General features: G+C 30.9%; 1 protein-coding gene across 1 annotated transcript in view; it reads left to right on the top strand.

Annotated features, from left to right (window-relative positions):
• The window catches only part of LOC119679808 (dopamine D2-like receptor), a gene marked incomplete at its 3' end in the record, with an annotated part of 102,181 nt that extends 82,576 nt beyond the window's left edge, over nucleotides 1-19,605 (top strand). The window contains 2 exon segments of the mRNA XM_038092357.1: nucleotides 13,412-13,747; nucleotides 19,309-19,605. Of these exon segments, the coding sequence (XP_037948285.1) occupies nucleotides 13,412-13,747; nucleotides 19,309-19,605 (633 nt within the window).
• Between the last annotated feature and the right edge of the window lie 314 nt (nucleotides 19,606-19,919).

Genomic DNA, 19,919 nt, shown 5'->3' with positions numbered 1-19,919 from the left:
AGTATATGTTAGTGACTACTTTTACCAACCCATTTAAATTTTGAATTGTTGAAAAATATGTATTTTCACAGTTTAAAAACATTGTTTTATTTTTATTTTAATAATTATTTTGTCATCGGGGTCAGATAAACATTGTAAATAATACATTTTAATTTATATTTAATCTTTATCTCTTGTAAAAACATAAATTATGCGAAAAAGATATTTAGAAAAATTTTATATGACGGCAAAGTTATGTATTCAAGAAAATCGTTGCTCGTTCGACTTTTTATCTTTTACTGAATTTAAAATTTCCTTAAGCAATACAAATAGGACATAGAAAATTAAAAAATTTCGGAAACTGTAAAATATAAAATTGGAAAATTGGAACTTGCCTTGTTGTCAACAGATCACCCACAACGTCGTCAACAACGAAAGTAGGAGAACAACAATGATTGCAACATAAAAAACAGAAGCCGCAACAACGTTAAAAAGTAACGAAATGAATGGCAAAAAACCTCAAATGTCCAAGGAAGCTCGTTTTATGTCTACATTGAGTTCGCCTTACACAAGCCTGACATTCATTTCTGTGCGCGTGTAACTACAAGGACTACGAAGACTACAAGGACTACAAGGATACTTTGACACCATGACAAAAATGCTTACAGCGTTTCTAGTGGCTGAATAAATATTTTTATTTTCAGTGTTTACAAAAAGTTTAAAAAATATTTATTCAAAAGAGGAAGAATATGTGCGCCAAAAACATGCCATTTACAATATTGCCTGTTGGAGGAATGTAGATATATATGTGCATATATTAGTGAGCCATGTAAAAGTCGTGAAGTGGTATAATGTTAGGACAATAAATAAATTATATGCTGGGAAAGATGTTATGAAAAAATCAAATATTTTAACGCTTAAGTGCTACTATAGAAAAATGACATGACTCAATTGTTTAATTAGCACAATCAAAATTCACTTTATTCTATTACCCTTATATGTGTAATATATATGTATTATATTTTAATGTTATTATAATTTTCATGTTTAATAAAAGCTACATTTATTATAGCAGTTAAATTTTTCAAACCTCAACTTTATTTGTTATATTTAAATTTTTGTTATGTTAAAGTTAAAATTGCATACCTCAACTTTCAGTTTGCTTTCATCAAAAGTTAAAATTACAGCTGTGTCCAGCAGCAGAACCCTTGGCTTTTATTGCAAGTTTATTCATTTATTTATTTAAAAAGTTTTCATTGTAATGAAACCACAAAGTTTAACTCGAAATTTATTACCTTAGCCAACTATTCCGGAACGAAAACTTATTTTGATGTTTGTGGCAAATTAGTGTGTGTGTTAAGTTGTGGTTGATTGCACATGGCATTTAGTCCTTTCGTTTTATATTCAGAGAGTGAAGAATAGTTTTATGAGACTAAAAGAACGAGTATAATTAAGTGTGTTTTTTTTCAGTGCAAGTAGTTTTCTGGAAACTACATGAATTGTCTTGAAGTGTGCAAAGGTGTAAACTTGACAAAAATTTGACACCAAAAAGTTGAATAATTTTAATTAATTTTTTTTGTAGATTTTTTCATTATTTCCTAATTGCATAATTTTATATATTTACATACATAAAGAGAACCAAGAACCTAGTAGTCTAGTTCCTTATTCTTAGTTAACTCTGAAATTAATTTTAATATTAACTCACAAATAAATAAATAATTACATGTAAGTGTATCACATACAATTCTTCTTTGCATTCTTCAGTTGTAAACCTAAACGAGAATAAATGTTTAAGACCTCAAACAATTTATTTACAATTTTTTAACCGTGTCGTATTTTTCTTCTAAATACGAAGAAAAAAATGCATTTATTATCATTACATTATATTTTTAGCACTTCAACGAACCTTTTTCGCCAAAGTTTAGCTCATCGGATCCCATGACCAGTTCTACAATAAATTTAATTTTCTGGAACAGTGGAGTCCGAGTGTAAGAGAAATGTGAATATCTATACTACTTGTTAAGGTTGTTCGTGATATGTGAATTTCGTTAGCCATAGTCAATGAATTTGCTGTAGAAATGCGGATTTAACCGTGAGAAGGGATTTGTGCTAGATATGTAAATTTCTGTCACATTTTGGAAGATTGCTATCAAAATGTCATTATCTTAGCCGCATAGAAAATAGTGGATTGGTGATAGAAATATAAATTTCTTAATCACCTGTAAAGTTTTTAAACGAAATTTGAATTCGTTAGACGTGGACCATAGGTTTTCTAACAAAATGTGAATTTCTTAACCGTAGAGAAAAGGTTTGTATCACACTGAATACATTTTTCTAACGAATGGTGAATATCGTTAGCCGTAGACAATGAATTGGCCAAAGAACAAAATTTTTTGTAGACAAAAAATGAATTTTTGGTAGAAATGTAAATTGCTTGCTGCTGAGCTGACGATCCAGCTTGCTTTTTTGTCGCACCTTTTTACCAGAGAAATCTAATTTGTGCTACTGTTTTCTTAGTGTATTTATACGGGACTTCGCTTACTATTCTGCAGTAATAATTATTGTTATTGCTTTATTATTATTCTATTTTGTTATTGTTTAAATTTTTGTAATAAAAAAAGTTGTTTTCTTAATTGAAGTTATTTTTTTATTTTTGTTCTTGAATAATAGCTGCGTTTCAGCAAACATGATCCGCTCAATTTTACATGCAAAACAAAAACAATGGGGTGAACCAGCAATTGATCTGGTTCACTTTCTGGTTCAATTTGGAATGTATGTAAAAGATAAAAGTGGAACGTATTTTAATGCAAATGAGGTTGGCAAGGCGATGCAACAGTGCAGTAAAATTATAAACAAATCTACATTTATATTTATTTATTATTGATTTTATTTATTTATTATTTATTTTATGTACTTATTTATTTAATATGTCGTTATTATTTATTTCTTTGTTTAAAATAATGTTTTAACTATTACTATAATTAAAATTATTACCTTATTTATTTACGTTTTATTATTATTGAAAAAGTGTTGTTTGATAATTTATTAAAATCAATTAATTTGAAATGAATATATATAAATTAAGTTGAATACATTTATTTAATTAAAACAGAACAATACATAAGGATCCAGGCTCTCCAACATAAACGTTTATAAAAAAATCATTTTCATCGCAAACTGCCTGCAATATTAAGCTATAGTCATGCTTTCTTTTGAAATAAGCCTATTTGCTATGGTGTGGTGCATTTATTTTTACATGTGTACTGTCTATGCAACCAATTACTAACGGGAATTTTTTCGAAGTTTCCACTTTTGCATTATTAGCAAGTGCGTATTTTATAAATTAGTGTCCAATTGATATACGCTAAACACTAGTTCTTTTATTCTCCATACAGAAGCTTTTGGTATGCCAAAACAAATACCAAATTCGCAAAAAGTATTCATATTTGCCATATATATATAAAATTCCTTCATTGGTCTCGTCCGATTGTGATCATCACGGTTATTTTGCATTTGCTGATTGGAATTTATTAACAAATCTATTAAAACATGAAACATAATTAATATATAGCAATTGTATTTTTTATGTGAAAATACCAATCAAATAATCTTTAACGAAAGAATTATTAATCGTTTCCACAAAACTTCCACTTTATCCATGCTGATTAATACACTTGAACTAGTATTTAAAAAGGGAATGGAAGAGTCAGTTTCGCTTGATAATTCTAATAAAATCTGCAATTTTCATTTATTTACTATAGAATTAAATTTAAGTTTTAAAGTAAATACTAAATAAAAACTTACATTTAATACTTCACACAGCTCAACAGTTTTAATTTTTTTCTATTTTTTAGATTTTTTGTATTCAAAATGTTCTTACTTATTTTTATAGTGCCAAAATTATTCACAAAAATCAAAAAATTTTGTACACAAACCCAACTGGCATATTTCATGCGTTGCCAATTATTTTCAAACGTGATCCGTATCGTTTCAGCAAAGATGATTCAGATCATTGAGCGGATCATGTTTGCTGAAACGCAGCTAATGTAAATTAACTATACACTTTGTGTCACACAGATATACATTCAAGAATTAAAGGGCTCTTCCTCCATGCTGTATATATCTATCTCTTTCTTTGCAAAACAATGAAAAATAAACTTTTTTCCATAACGAAACAGCTCCTTATTTGAGACCACATTTGCACTCCAAGAAAATTCTTACCAGTTCCTCGTCTAACACCATAGAAGTGAAGACGCACTCTTCATGCAACAAGAACAAATCAAAATCTTGATTGTGTTTCATGTGATTTTGAAGTAAACGATCTGCAAATGATCAGTAAATGTTGCTGATCATTTAAACGATAATATTAGATTAAATAACAAAATTGAAACATTCTAAATAACTCATGTTCTCATACAAATCTTTGATACAATCAATCTATCAATTATTCAGTAGAATTTCAAAATTTTTTACTATCTGAAGCCAGCACACACATTTTTTTTAAAATTGGTTCATTAATAATTCTTGTCTAGACGAATTGATTCTTTAATGTTCGTATATATGCGTATATAAAAAGCGATCAACGTTGTGGTGCTAGCCCATCATACAAACCAGAAATAATTTCAAGGTCACAAAATTTATTTCAGGAACAGAATTATTTGATTAAAATACTTAAATGCATATTGTAAAACACATTAGAGTACTGCACGCGCGCATTTGATTTCAGTTTCAAAGCATTCTATTGTGTTTAGAATGGTAGCATACTCTCACTCTCAACGAACAAATACGAATGTATAGGCATAAAAACAAAATGGAATGGAATAAATATTTGTTTCGTTTGTTTAGAGTACTCTAACTCTAAACATTCTAAAAGTAGTTGAAGTAGTTGGGAGTACTCTAAGCATTTGATTTTCAGTTCATACAAAAATTATGTGTTTTTAAATAGTAAGACCCAAATTTATTTATTTAAGTTTTGTTATTAATTAAATATTATTTAAAATGTTGATAATAGTAATTTGTTGATTACATATATAATATGACTTAATATATTAATTAAATATAAAAAAAATTTTGAACAAAAATTTATTTAAAAAAATTATAATAAGTTTTTTTACAGTTTTTACAGTTCACAAATTTAATTTAATATGCAAATTAAATGTTGAGCATCGTCTGACTTAATTCCTCTTTTTCAAGATTGTTGTGTAAAACATGATTTGATTGATAGATTTTTGATTAGATGAAATCAATGTTCTTTTTTCTGATATTAAGTTCCGAGCAACTGAAAAAACCCTTTCCGAAGATGCACTACTTGCTGGTGTTGCAAATAATTTACAAGAAACTTTGTAAAGTAGAAATTCTGAAGGAATTCTTAAGAAATTTCTAAAAATCTCTCTTGTCATAGATAGATATTTTTACCATATCATGCATAAAATTATTTTCCAGGAAAAGGTAAATATGTGAAGCAATTTATTTTCTTACATCATAAAAAACTATCGACAAAGAAGGAAATTCTGCGCAAACCGTTTTTTTAAGTTAACCTTTTGCATTAGATCTACCTGTTTAAACAACTTTTGCATTGAAAATAATAGAAAATTAAACCTAATTTACGTACTTTGTTGTTGCAATTATTGCAAATCTCTACGCACATCCAACTTTCTTTACTTTTGCGCAGGCAACCAAACGCACACAAAATACTTTGCAAAAATAGAATTATTTGAAATACTCTAAAAGTGATTGAAATACTCTAAAAGTGATTGAAATACTCTAAAATATTTGTTTATTTGATTTTAAAATTCAAAACAAACGATTATAGAGAACAAATCAACCCCCATTCCATTGAAACGAATGCGGCGGAAACGAATTCTATCGGACCGTTTCTGTTATTCGTTCGTATTCGCTTTAGAAATAATTTGTAAATATGGTACACATTTGAAAATAAAACGAATGACCGCAAAAACGAATGTTTTGATGCAGCACTTTAAAACACATTATAGTGTAGTCTTTCAAAGCAGATGAGACACATTCGGAAGAAAATTAAATGTACTTCAATGGTTTAACAATTAATGATCCGAACCGTTGGTCGGAATAAATTTTGCAAAACGTGTATCCTCTGATTATATAGAGGACCGAAGTACGCTGGTGTCTTAAGATCAAGTCATAATAATAACTTCCCATAAATGAAGAACTGCAGCAAAACCCGGGAACGCAGCTAGTACTAGATAATTGATTTGTCTCAATTACTTATAATATTTTGAATTGTAAGTTTCAATTTGTATTTGATTCATAAACCTATATATACCTATATATACCTATATATATATACTATAACCTATACTATATATATACTACCTATATATATATACAAAAATGCCAGAGAAATGTATGAAAATTTTCAATGTCAATACTTACATTAAACTGATATGAATTTGTAGGACTGCGAAGCACCTATTTTCACTTCTTCAGTCAGCACTAATAAATTGTTCGCTTGTCCTATTCGAGAACATGCAACATACCATGTGTGAAAAATAAATTTCATGAATTTCATCTGTAGGCCTAAAAAGAGTGACCTTTACTTATTTATAGTTAATGAGAATGCAAGAAGAATGGAAAGCTGAAGTCGTTTTAAACTAAATGATATGTGCTTGAGAGTGATGGGAATATGTAGTTAAGGGCTTGATTGTTTGATTATAGTGAGAGATTAATGGATATCTTCACGCTGATTATAATTAGGTATTTTTCGCAGTTTTATGCATACTACCACATTTCTTGCAAGAAAGCTTAATACACAAACAGAAGACAAAAACTTAATTCATCCCGTTAAATTAAGGTAGTTAAACAGATTTTTTATCCTTACAGTAAAAAAAAATCCGTATTTTCTGGAAGCTCCTACAGTAAGTATCAAAAGGAATGTGCAGTTTCTCTGCCGGGGTGATATTAGAACATATAGTAATAGTATATTGACAATTACTTTAGTTTAACTGAATATTTAAAGAAGATCATTGTTGTATAAATCAATAATTGAATTTTTAAGAACTCCTATTGGAACTACAATTACTTATACATAACTTGACGAGTTGAGAGTATTCAATACATAAACTTTGAAAATAAATCTGATTTTAAACATTCTTTGTATAGTGAATGCACTTCATATTGATTCAATATATAAATATTATATATTGCGTTCTACTCTTTTATATAAAAATTAGCTAGTGTATAAATTATATAGATCGACTCCACTGTTTAAGAAAAAATTGGATTTTAACAATTTTTTTTTTTGTGAATAAATCCCCCTAATTATTGAGTGTAAAAAATATAAAATATAATTTACATTCGACTCCTTTCTATAAAAATTACATAGTACAATTATTATACAGATTTCGAAATTTAAGAAAATATTAGATATTAAAAATTGTTTGGAATAATGGCCACCCCAAATATTGACCCTAAGTAAAATTATTATAGTCTATATTGCACTTCTATTAAGAATATATACTATAAATGGCGTAATGGCGCTGGATAGGCCACAATCTCCTCAGACCCAATGGTAACATTGCACGCCAAGCTCTGAGGTGAAATCCTCAAGGCAGCCGTCGACCTGGAGCGCCGGCTAAATCTTCGAGGACGACAATTGAAGAAGAACTAAGACAAGCCAATTATTTCTAGAGTCATATATGCCGAAAATAAAATAACAGAATAACAGAATACACTTCACTGGGAGATAAGGATAAGGCAGAGATGCAATATAAATATCACTCAAAACGATTCAGCGATTATGGTGTTGATATGGAACTAATAAAACACAACTAAATCTAATTATGTATATGTATACATATTTATATATACAAGTATATATATAAATATATACATTGTGACCGAAAAGCTTTCGGAAATTCTCATTTAAAATTCGCGCGCTGTATATTTTTCGATATTTTAAGTTTATGTAGTTTGGCAGCACTGTCCTTAATTACTATGCCAAAAATGAGCGCGATCTGTCGGACAGTTCGTTTACGGCAGCTGTTGAAACCAGTTCACCTCAGTAGTGCGTTGCGAAAAAAACAATGGAAAAAAATATTGAACAAAGAGTTTGCATCAAATTTTGTTTTTCGAACGAAATTTCGTGTGCAGAATCGTTGCGAATGCTACAAAAGGCTTATGGGGAATCAGTTTTATCGAAAACTCAAGTTTATGAGTGGTACAAAGCCTTTCAGGACTGTCGTACGACCGTCGAAGACATGCCGCGTTCTGGACGACCTTCGACCTCTACCACCGACGAAAACATTGAAAAGGCAAAGGAAATCGTGTTCAAAAATCCTCATGTGAGTGTTAGAGAGATAGCACGAGAGCTAGGCATCGGTCGTGAGATGGCTCGTTTGATTTTGGTGGACAATTTGTGTATGCGACGTGTCAACGCCCGGCTTGTTCCGATTCACCTCAATTTGTTCAACATTATCAACGATTTTAAGGCCAAACATTCAATAAATACCATCGAACAGCCACCGTATTCACCTGATCTTGCACCGTGTGACTTTTTCCTGTTTCCCAACCTCAAATTACCACTCAGAGGAACGCGTTTTGAATCCATAGAAGACGTAAAACAGAATTCGCAGAGGGAACTCAAAGCCATACCGGAAAGCGCCTATAAAAAATGTTTTGATGATGGAGAAACGTTGGCATTTGTGTATCGCTTCTAATGGAGCATATTTTGAAGGAGATAAAATAAATATTGATGAAGATTAAGAATTTTGCGTTTTATTTAAAATTTCCGGAAACCTTTCGGTCACAATGTATATATGCATTTATATATATTATATAGATATCGCTTATTTTTAAATTCCAGCTAAACAACATTTAAATATTAAATGAATTATATATAAAGCAGTAAATTTATTTCAACTCGAAATTCTATAAAAACTATTTACTATTGACTTTAAAATGCATACTATGTCCCATAAATGAATACGAATTTAAATCTAAATAAATTACTACTATATTATGTCAAATAAAGAATTGAATTTAACATATATATTTCAGTATTATAAGAAAGAATTTTAATTCTAAATATTGGTTATATATTATATTAGAAGTTTCCATAGTTCTGTTAGTAAATGTTTACGCTTCTTTGAACAACAATTCCTGCTCTTCCGGTCTTACCATACAACCAACACTTCCGCTTTGTGGCAAGTATTTTAAGAAACGATTACTTTGCTGCTGCAATCGCAGCAATATATTGCAGCAACACTTTGCTGCACTTGACAATGAAACTGCTGTTGCTATGAAGAACTGTGTGGCGCGTAAAAGTTTTACTTTAGATAGGCGACTGAGTGCAGTACATAAAGAATATAAGTCATTTTACAAGGTTTGTAATGTATGTACGAGTACTGTACACTTTTCTGTTATGAAGAACATGGATGTGCCAGAGCAATTGTTGCGTGTACCTACATGTAGTAGAAGAACGAAAGAACGAAAACATCACAACGAAAGTAGTTTAAATAAATTTTTGTAATTTTTCTAATACAAACAAACGACTCGTATATATTATATTTTTTTGATAAAAGTTAAATAAAGGAAACCACAAAGCAAGGCCATCATCAGCAAAGCTCACGTTCTCGCGTGGTTTCATTTAAAATGTTGCGCTCGTTGATTTTGTATTGTTGGAATTCCGCATTTCGTTCTTGTTAAAAACTTCATGCAAACATTGTTTCACTAAATATGTTGCAATGTATCTTGCTTTCTATTTCGTGGGTACATTTAAGATATTTTGCACATATTTTGCACTTTTTCTTAATTCTGTTTGCCACATGCAAAATGATAAATTGCCGACACCAAAAGTTGTTTGGATTTTTTCCACTCACTTGCTCCTTTGCTGCTGGGAATTACAATCTTTTTTGAGTTATAAAAGGTGTTCTTCTTCTTTTAATAATACTCTGCTGAAATAATGTTATATTAAAATTGTAAATGAAAATAACAAACAATGTCTAAAGGATACTGTGTTTAATTACAAAAATACGAGTAATGCACAGAAGTTGAGAATATTCGTGTTACAATGTTTGTCTCAGACTTTATTTCATTGCGAGGTCTGTTTGATAAATCTGAGATAAATGAAAGGCATGGATTTTTTAGCGATTACCAATTTATTTTCTAAGATATGTAGTCTCCTTCAAACATCATCCAATTTTTCACAAAATATATCAAATATTTAGTTTTTTATGAATTCAGAAAAATAAAATATCTCAAAAATATCCATTAGTTACAGTAACATAAAAAAGATACAAATTTTATTTCAGCTTCAAACTTACCTGATATTTGAGAAAGTGATGTGCTAGTTCAACTGAATGAGTCTTATTCTAGTTTGGAACGCGAATAAAAAAATCGACTTTTATTTGCAAAAATAGCTATTTTTTCTTCAATTTGCTCTTATTTTACTATATTGATTTTTCGGAATTTTTTTAACCGAGATGCTCTTTAAATGCACTTTTACTGCATTTTCATTTTCAACTGGTACATCTGGGGCAAAATGTATAACACTTGAGATTAATATATAACACTAGATATGTTGCAAGACTAGCAAGATTACTATAAATTTAACAGCTGTTTTAAATAATTTGACAGATAAAGTGTGATTTGATTCGATATGTGTTTAAGAAAAATAATAATAATACTATTAATAATAATAATACTATTAATAATAATACTATTCATAATAATACAAACTGCTGTAGCATCCCGGGAATCAACCCGGTATACCAATGGAATATTTAAGGCAGCATCCTTCAGGAGTGAGCGTCGGTGGCACGGAGATACGGTGGGAGGAAAGCATAAAATATCTAGGGGTCACTTTTGACAAACGCCTTAACTGGTATAAACATATGAAATGCAAACGGAATAGTTGCTCTAAAATTCTACATCTCCTTAAGCCGCTGTTTAATAATAATCGTTCCAACCTCAAAAACAGAAAGTTATTATTTACTCAAATAATTAGGCCAGCACCACTGTACGGATGTGTAACTTACAGCAAAGCCTCAAATACTGCTATTAAACAATTACAAATAGCACAAAATCTGGCTTTAAGAAGACTAATTAAGATTCCTTGGTATATTAGAACAACAGACATGCATAGAGATCTAAGAATCGACTCAGTGAAAAAGTATATCAAGGACAGAGCCCTAAAGTTGTTCACAAAAGTTGATACGTTGCCCAACCCTTAACAAACTTTAAGTCCACCTCAGGACGCATTGGAAGATATGCTGATCTACGGTCTACCATCAGTTAGAAAATAAATAAATGACAATAATTCTAGTATAGTTAAAGTTTGGTGTGGGGCAGGGATAAGCCCCCAGCCAGAATAGAGTAAAAGCGCGCAATAGCACTAACTCAAATCACAACAACAACAACAATAACTATTGTAACAATGTTAGTAACTAAATTTGACAAATCAAAAGTCTAGATCTAGATTAAATCTAAACTTACCAATCGAAAACCCTATAAGACTGCTACATTATCGTTTTATGAAAGTTATATTCCACAGATTAATTTTTTTAATGTAAGAAGACCCAAAACTCAAAACGAGCTAAATATGGAGAATATACTAATTGTTGAACAATTCACACTTAAATGAGAGATTTTTTGAGCTATGTGAATTGGTGCATTATTTATTGACTATATTCGAAAAAATTCAAATATTTCCTAAGTTCACTGATGATGAGTACTTGGCAATACTCAAAACAGCGTTGTATGGTCAGCCAAATTTGAATAAAATAACTAAATTTTTGTTGTTGTCTTTTCATTTTTATTCGAACTCTTCTTACTTTGTAATATATTCTGTTCGTCATAAAGACACGTCACTCTTGGTAAGAAAAAATTAACATTAAAATAATAGTGTTATATTATTTTACTGTTGTTGTAACCAGAAACTACATAAAAATGGATGACCAAAGTGGCATAAAATGAGATGATAATAGGAATAAGGTAGCAGCAAGGGGAGTGTTAGTTTGGAAAGTAGAACCATTAGATTGGATACACATATGGATATAAAATCAAAAAAACAACGTCCTAGAACTGCAGTTAAACATGGCCTATTAATAAAAAAAAGGCTATTTCCCTTAATTAATAATGTGTCAGCTTATGCCTTTGTCTATTTTAAATTGGAAAATACAACAAAACATAAAATAATGATATTAATTTCCGCTTTACAAACTCAAAGTCAATAGAAAAGTTTATGCATTTTATCATCCTTCACCCGTATTGCATTTCTAATCAAAATAGTAAATTCTAAGTGTAATTTTGAAAATCAAAAATTCAAATATATGCTAATTTTATGTCACTCATGCGCCATGTAACACGTTTCAATAATGGAAACTTTTTGCGCTTTAGCAATTTATATATGTAAGCGTTACATACTTATATATTATAGAATAAAAAGCTGAATTTGATTCGAAGAATTTTTGTTTTAGTTATGAAAAATCCGCAAGCAACCTACGAAATTATTTCCATTTACAATGGTGGCAAATAAAAGAAATGAAATCAATCGCATAAATTTTGATTTCGTTTTTTCAATATCTGCATATCCTTATTTGCATATATTGCCTTCAATAATTTAAAAGCATCCTTCTTCTCTTGTTAAGAATATTTAAGAAATGTTATTGTTTTTTTCAATATTTTTTATAAAATAAAAAACTGAAACACATTTTTATTTTGACACAAAAATAAATATTTTTTTTATAACAAATTTTTCTTAAATAAATAATTTTCTGCTTGAAAAATAATAAAAATGTTTACTTTAATTCTTCCGATAATGATAATCTACATTCTAAGATTGAAGGTTTGTCTAATTTCACGCTAAAGTTAACGTCCGTGTAAAGGTCTTTTATTGAAATATAAAGAGTAATTACCAAAAATCATTCCAAATTCAAAAAGACATGAAACTATAGAAAATAATCAAAACTAAATTACTTCAAATGACACCAACTGCGATGGTTACTAACAAACGGAATCCAAACTATATGTACTTTAAAAAATATTCACTGGCGTTTAAAAAAAAATTAAATATCGTTTCAAAATATTTCTTTTAGTTATAGAATAGGAAAGAATAAGAAAAGATGCAAAAATTTAAGTCTGCAGTATTTAGTAACTATGCAGTAGTTTATAGCTGTAACCTAATAAGTATTTTTAAGTATATATTCCTAACTAAGTTTGCTATAAATATACATGCATATGTATTATTAGAATCAACTTTTATAGATATGAGTACAGATTTTCTGATGTGGTAAATCTAATGAAAGTGCAGTTGCACTGAGTAAATGTATATCAACGCATCTCTCTATGAAACTAAATTTATAAATAATTTTCTTGGAAACACTGTTAACTAACGTTTAATAGTTTCAATTTTTACTTTTTTCTTTTCATATTCTACGCCCTTCCATAAATAAATTCGCAGTCATCCGAATCGTCGAGCCTCGGTACGTGTCAGTACCTCACAACCACAGCTAGGATACAACACAAATGGCAACAGCAGTAACGCATCCAGTTGTGGCAGCGGTAGCAATTCTCGTTCATCACTACGCCAAAATATTGCAACTGTAAGTGGTAGTACCGCCAATGTCAGTGCCACTGGCAGTGGAAATGGCAATCATTTACTTCAGCAAAAATATCAAAGCACTTGCGAACAAGGCACACAAACGCCCGCATCCATAAGTCGAGAGACACGGCGACATAAATTGAAATCATTCAAGTTTCCTTTTAATAGTGTCCCAACGCCAGCACTGAATTTGCGGTAAGTTCGAAATTGCGTTGTAAGTGCACCGTGTTTGTTAGTTAGTATGTCGAGGTTCTACTAAATTAAAGGCGATAGGTTGTTTGCCACTTGAAAGGAAAAATTCAAAATTAAATGAATTTCAAAAGGAAATAAGTAACACAGAGTAAACTAGTTTTTTTTTACTGCTAATTAAGTATTATATTCAAAATAAATGGTTCAGAAACGTGCGAACAAATGGATTTTTAATACTCAAATTACGAAATTTTTGTGTACGAAGTATTTCGAGGACCTTCCTTCCTTCAATGCAGGTTGAGAGTAATTTGCTATTAATTTTTAAATTATTTAGAAAATAAACTAAGGCGCTTTTCAATATGCAGTACGAATTTGGTATTTAATTTTTAATATTTAAGTGCAAGCTTGTTGCAATGTTGTTTCTCAATTGCTTCTTTTACTGCAACCAATCTTAAAAGAAAGTATTATTCATTTGTACAGTCTTAGTAGAAGAGAAGTAGCGACAGTTAAACTTAGATTCAATATATTTCAACCAGAAAAACATATAAATTTAACTTCTTAAAAGCAAGTAACGCACAGCATATATATACTTATATATTATAATCTGCCATCCATTGTACACATCATAGTATTAAGAATTTTATATATTTTATCGTGAAATATCTAGTACATTTATTATAAGAAGTTGATGTTTTATGTGTAACTGTGACCACCTCTTCAATCGTTTCATTGAGTCTGGTGTCAAAAATGGTGAAAAAATGTTTTGGAAGTTGCTTTAGAGTCGTGGGCACGTAAACATTTCGGTCGTAGACCATGGATGTTCGAACAAGACTCGACACCGGTCTCGGTCTTATAAATCTCGTGTGAACCAAGAATGGTTAAGAAAGCATGTTCCACATTTCATATCGTCCACACAATATTTTACCGAATTCACCAGATGCAAATCCGATGGACTATTCCATTTTGGAGAGCAAGTGAGGAGTAAAAATTATACCAGTATGGATACGTTAAAGAAAGCCATTGTTCAGGAATGGGCCAAAATACCAGAAGATCACATTCGTGAGGCATACGACTAATTTTTTAACCTTTGGAAAGTCATAGTCAAGGCAAAAGTATGTCACGTCGTGCTAGAGTGAATGAATTCTGAAATTTTGATTATTTCACAAGTTTTTGTAATTCGAATCAATAAAAAATCACTTCACACAAAAAAGATAAAGTCGCTTGAATAGGTAACAACCCTGTAGATGCAACGAATGAAATCATAAGTACAGATTTTGTATCCAACTGCAAACCTATTTGCAGTACTACAAAGAATGTTTTGTAGAAGTTTGATTAATAATTGCATTGCACTATTTATAGTTTCATTCATTTCGACAACTAACAACAGATATATATTCTGAAAGTGTTTATTATTGCAATATTAAATGAATTTGGTGTGCTTTAATTATTGATTTATTGATCAATATTTATTATTGATATTCAAACAAAAACGAAAATGGAAGAGGAATTCAAAGAATCACTTATCAATTACTTAATGTAATCTACTTTTAAAATGAAAAAGTGCAATAACATTTCTTCTAAAATGAGTGAATAAAATAATATTATGTTATCGAATTCACAATAATGTCCTTTTTTTTTTTTGGTATCGAACCTGGAGGAAAAATCTGCTACAGATACAAATTGCACGTACCATTTGCATGCCCAATTCATGCACGACTCAATTGAATCATATGTTACATGCCTACGAACTAAAAAGTCCCCACATTCTCAGCTTAAAATACTGGAAATCCCTGCACTACGACCAGTTAAGGTATTCCTTCACAGGGCAGGTTAGAAGAGCATTTACCGTCCTTTCACTCCGATTATGTGCTAAGTATTTCGTCCACTCTAACAATGTTTATTGCTCTAGAAATTATGCACTTGTAAAGGATCCACTCTTCAATGCTTGCCAACGTCTGCATTATCATAGTAGAAGGACTGCCGTCACCAATTAGTGTCTTTAAATAAGGCTTTGTCTCCCGATTGTTTTAGGTATGTTTTGAAACTCAACCTCCCGTAATGTTTTGGGTGCTGCTTCTGTATCATATAAGAGTAATCTGTCGTTAAAATATGATGTAATTATTTTCAAAAGATATTCTGGGACTCTTATTTTCATCAGTGCATTTAAGATGCATTTTTAACATCTAAGATCACCACCGCGCAGTACTTCTTGGTACTACTTAGCCACCTTAAGCCCTTGGTAGAGGTTTGTTTTTGTATTGCCTTATTCAGAACAGTATTGGGGGATCACATCCAATCTAGAAGATTTATTGGGTTTAACTCTGGAAGAAGCAGCTATGACTTTAAAATTAGTGACCGGGGGGATTTCATTTATCGGTGTTTATCGGTATTAAAATCCTAAGTACTCCTTTTTTTGGGAACAATTGTTTCAAAATATTCGCCATTCTTTTAGGACAAAAAGATAGCGAGCCTCTTAACATTTTAAATTCACGCATAACTATTTTGTAGCCATCGCCCCAGACATTTTGGTCTACATCATTGATCACAGTTTGAGAAGTTTGGTTATTACTCCTAATAATTGCCGTTTTAAGTCCAGATCTGTGGCGTTGGAATTGCCTTCTAGAGACAAAACATAGAGATCTTAGTAAAGCTATTTCTTCTGTTATTATTATTGTTAGGGGATATGGCACTGCGGCCATCGGTTCTATTGTGCCTCCTTCTGGGCTTAGAGTAGGTCTTTAAGCCCTGTTGCGTTAATAAAAAATAGTATAGAACCTTGTTTACAGAGTTTTATTGCCTCTTCCGTAAGAATATACATTCCTATAAGCCTATTTTTTATGTGCATTAGCGCAGGGCATTCTATGTTGTTATAGTTACCAATAAGTGATTTGGATTGTTTTAATCCTGGTATATTATCCCAGTAGTCCTTTTATCCGCGTATTCGTTTTCGCGTACGCCAGTATGTCCAGGTACCCAAGGAACCTGGTTTGACACCTGATCGACACCTGATTTGTTTCGCCAAGCAGATTTAGCTTATCAAGACAGTCTAACACCAGTCTTGAGGTCACCTGATGCGAGTTCAGTGCCTTGATCACCGCTTGGCTGTCTGTTTGTATTGCAATATTTTTATCCTGGGAATTCCGTTCAATATTTCGCATTCTAAAATTGCAGAAATTTCCGTTTGAAAGATGCTAGTATTTTTCCCCAGCGCTTCCCAGTGCTTCTTATCAGTGAACCATGCGATTGTGCTATTTTTTAGCTGGTAGATTTGATTGATGCCCTCTCAACTTCTTTTGTTGCTTAGTTCAGTACTAAAAAGCTTAGTAAAGCTGAACTTAAGATTCATTGTGTCCCATGGCATTGAAAGTTCCGGACGCTGCTTCGCAAGGTTTTCGAATTTCTTTCTATTGAGCCAGCTATCCGTTATATTTCCTTTCTTCATTCGTAGAATTGCCTTTCTGATGTCTTTCTGATCTGATGTATATCGGCAAGGGTATGAGTTCTAGAAGGACATCCATGGATGCTGTTGGACAAGTCCGCATAGCACCCGTTATACATATTCACGCCAGTTTTTGTTGCCTGTTTAGTGCGTAAGTGTTATTCTGTTGTCTGGTTCCCTTTTCCCAAATGAGTGCCCCATATGAGATGATAGGTCTGATGATCGCCGAGTAGACCCATCGCAGTATTTTTGGTGTACATCCCCAACTTTTATCTTCTATGGATCTACAGGTCATAAGAGCCGTAGTGGTTTTCTTCGTAACCTCCTCTATTTGGTGTTTCCAGTTGAGTTTTTGGTTTTGATGTATGCCTAAGAACTTAACCGTTTTCTTTGTTTCTACCTATTTCTTCAATCCATCAATAATTTGGTGCACGCCCATTACTTCTTCCTTTTCTTGGCATTGATGCATAACAGATGTTCAACTTATAGTTACTTCATAAGGTGATTAGATTTTCCTGAAGCATCCCCATCTCCGAAACTCATATTCTCGGTCATGAATTTCATTACCTCTTGAGGTACTTAGTTTTCCAGTTTATTTGATATGCTTTTCTCTGTTATTTTTTTTAAATAAACTTCTGGTTTGTTATTTTTCATTGCAAACACCTTACTTATGACGGGCTGGTAAAGGTGAGATCTATGTAGGATACGCCACTAACATTTTCGAAGGTTGGGATATACCCATTATTCATTTGTGTTAGGTTTAGTGAGGTAAACGTCTATAATAGGGTTCTACCTCGGCGCGTCGTAATATTACTGCCTCATTCGACTGCCCATACATTGAAATCTCCTGCAACAGTGATGGGAGTTTTGTTTCTGACTGTTCTTGAAATTCTATCAAGAATCTCTTCAAATCTCTCTTAGAAGATATTTGGGGACAACAGAAGATAGACAACAGCAGATCGTATCTTTAAGTTACTATTACCATTCTATCGTCCAGAAAGCTAGCTTGCAAAAGCAAAGGATTTAAGGTGTATAACTACTATTCAAATATTTTATCCAAATATGTGTAACAGCAAATGCTCGAACAGAATATGCTGTTCATACATGTTCAAGTTACTCACTGTAAACAGGTATATTCCAACATAAAAACTGTTGAAAAATTAATTTGATAATTTCATATCAAATATGTGTACTTTTACGCTAACCATCTGATATGACATTTGAGTTTTAATTTTAAATAATGGTTTTTAATTTGATTTTTAGTAACTAATTATCATGTATTAAAATATTATTTTAAATAAGCATTTCAAATTTTTAATAACAGTTTTACTATTTGTATTGTAAATGATTCAGTTTCAATTTTTATGGTATTTAGAACATTTATGCTTTTTAATGAAAACTGTTTCCTACAATTTAACAAAAAGATATTACTCTTTTTGTTCCTCTTTCATTTTTTTATAATTAAATGTCATTTCATTTTTGCAACGCTCCATTAAATTATTATAAAAAATTATATAAATTTTTTTTTTGGAGCCAATATTTTTCAACTAGCGTTGTAAGTGCTACATTTCTGTAGTAACAATAAGTTTACCAATCAACTACAAGTACATCTATTATAGAAAGGATAAAATTTTGCAAAACTGTCATAATTTTTTAGATTTAAATACGCTAAAAAATTCATAAACTTTTGTGCTAAAGTGAAAACTAAAACTAAAAAGTACTTGAAATAACTGAAAGCAGTAAAAGTTTAAAAGTGTTTATGCCAACTCCTTCCGAAAAAATATGTGAAACTTTTTCGTATATTGTAAAAAGTTATGACAATAGGGAGCCAAAGTACCAAAAAAAAAATATTTTAGAATTTTCTAGACACGCAACGAACTCATAGAGGAAAAATTTAGTAAAGTTGTGCAAACAAATTAGGAGTGTTGAATCAATTTATGGAATATTAAAGACTTTAACCCACTACAGAGACATTTCCACTCGACATAAAATGACTTTGTAAAAATAATAAAAAATTAAAATTAAAAAAATTGGCATAAAATTAAAATATATATTATATGAAATTTATACTTATTTAAAAATAAAATTATTTTAAATTCATTCAATAACTTTATCGATTCTCATGCAGATTCCTTAACAGTCGCAACAAACGGAATAACCTCTCTGCCAATGCTGTTGCCACCGAACAGAAAGCCACCAAAGTGCTGGGCTTGGTATTTTTTACATTCGTCCTCTGCTGGTCACCATTTTTCATACTGAACATCTTATTTGCGGCATGTCCAGAATGTCACGTATCGGAACATGTTGTCAGTACATGCCTATGGCTGGGCTACGTTTCATCGACAATTAATCCAATAATTTATACCATTTTCAATCGCACTTTTCGGGGCGCATTCATACGTCTACTGAAATGCAATTGTGAGAGGTGAGTCAGAAACACAAAAAGTACGCAGCATTGCCAATCAAAAATAAAATAGAGTGTAATTGCTTATAAATTAAATTAATTTTTATATATTAAATATTAACTACAATAATCATATATTAAAAGTTATTTATAATTATGTAATTCTTTTTGTTTTAGGTGCTTGCATTGTCACCTTTACATTTATTTAAACTTCTCATTACGACAAGCCTAAACAAGCGTCTTCAGGTAACAGTATTCACTGTTACCTGGTTGCAATCGGCTTGCGTTTTTGTAAATACTTAGTCTAACAGCAGTTAACTTTTGATGGGGTTTTA

This window comes from Teleopsis dalmanni, chromosome 2 (genome assembly GCF_002237135.1).
Source record: "Teleopsis dalmanni isolate 2A chromosome 2, ASM223713v2, whole genome shotgun sequence".
Classification (NCBI taxonomy): Eukaryota; Metazoa; Arthropoda; class Insecta; order Diptera; family Diopsidae; genus Teleopsis; species Teleopsis dalmanni.
This window is presented reverse-complemented; position numbering and strand designations above follow the sequence as displayed.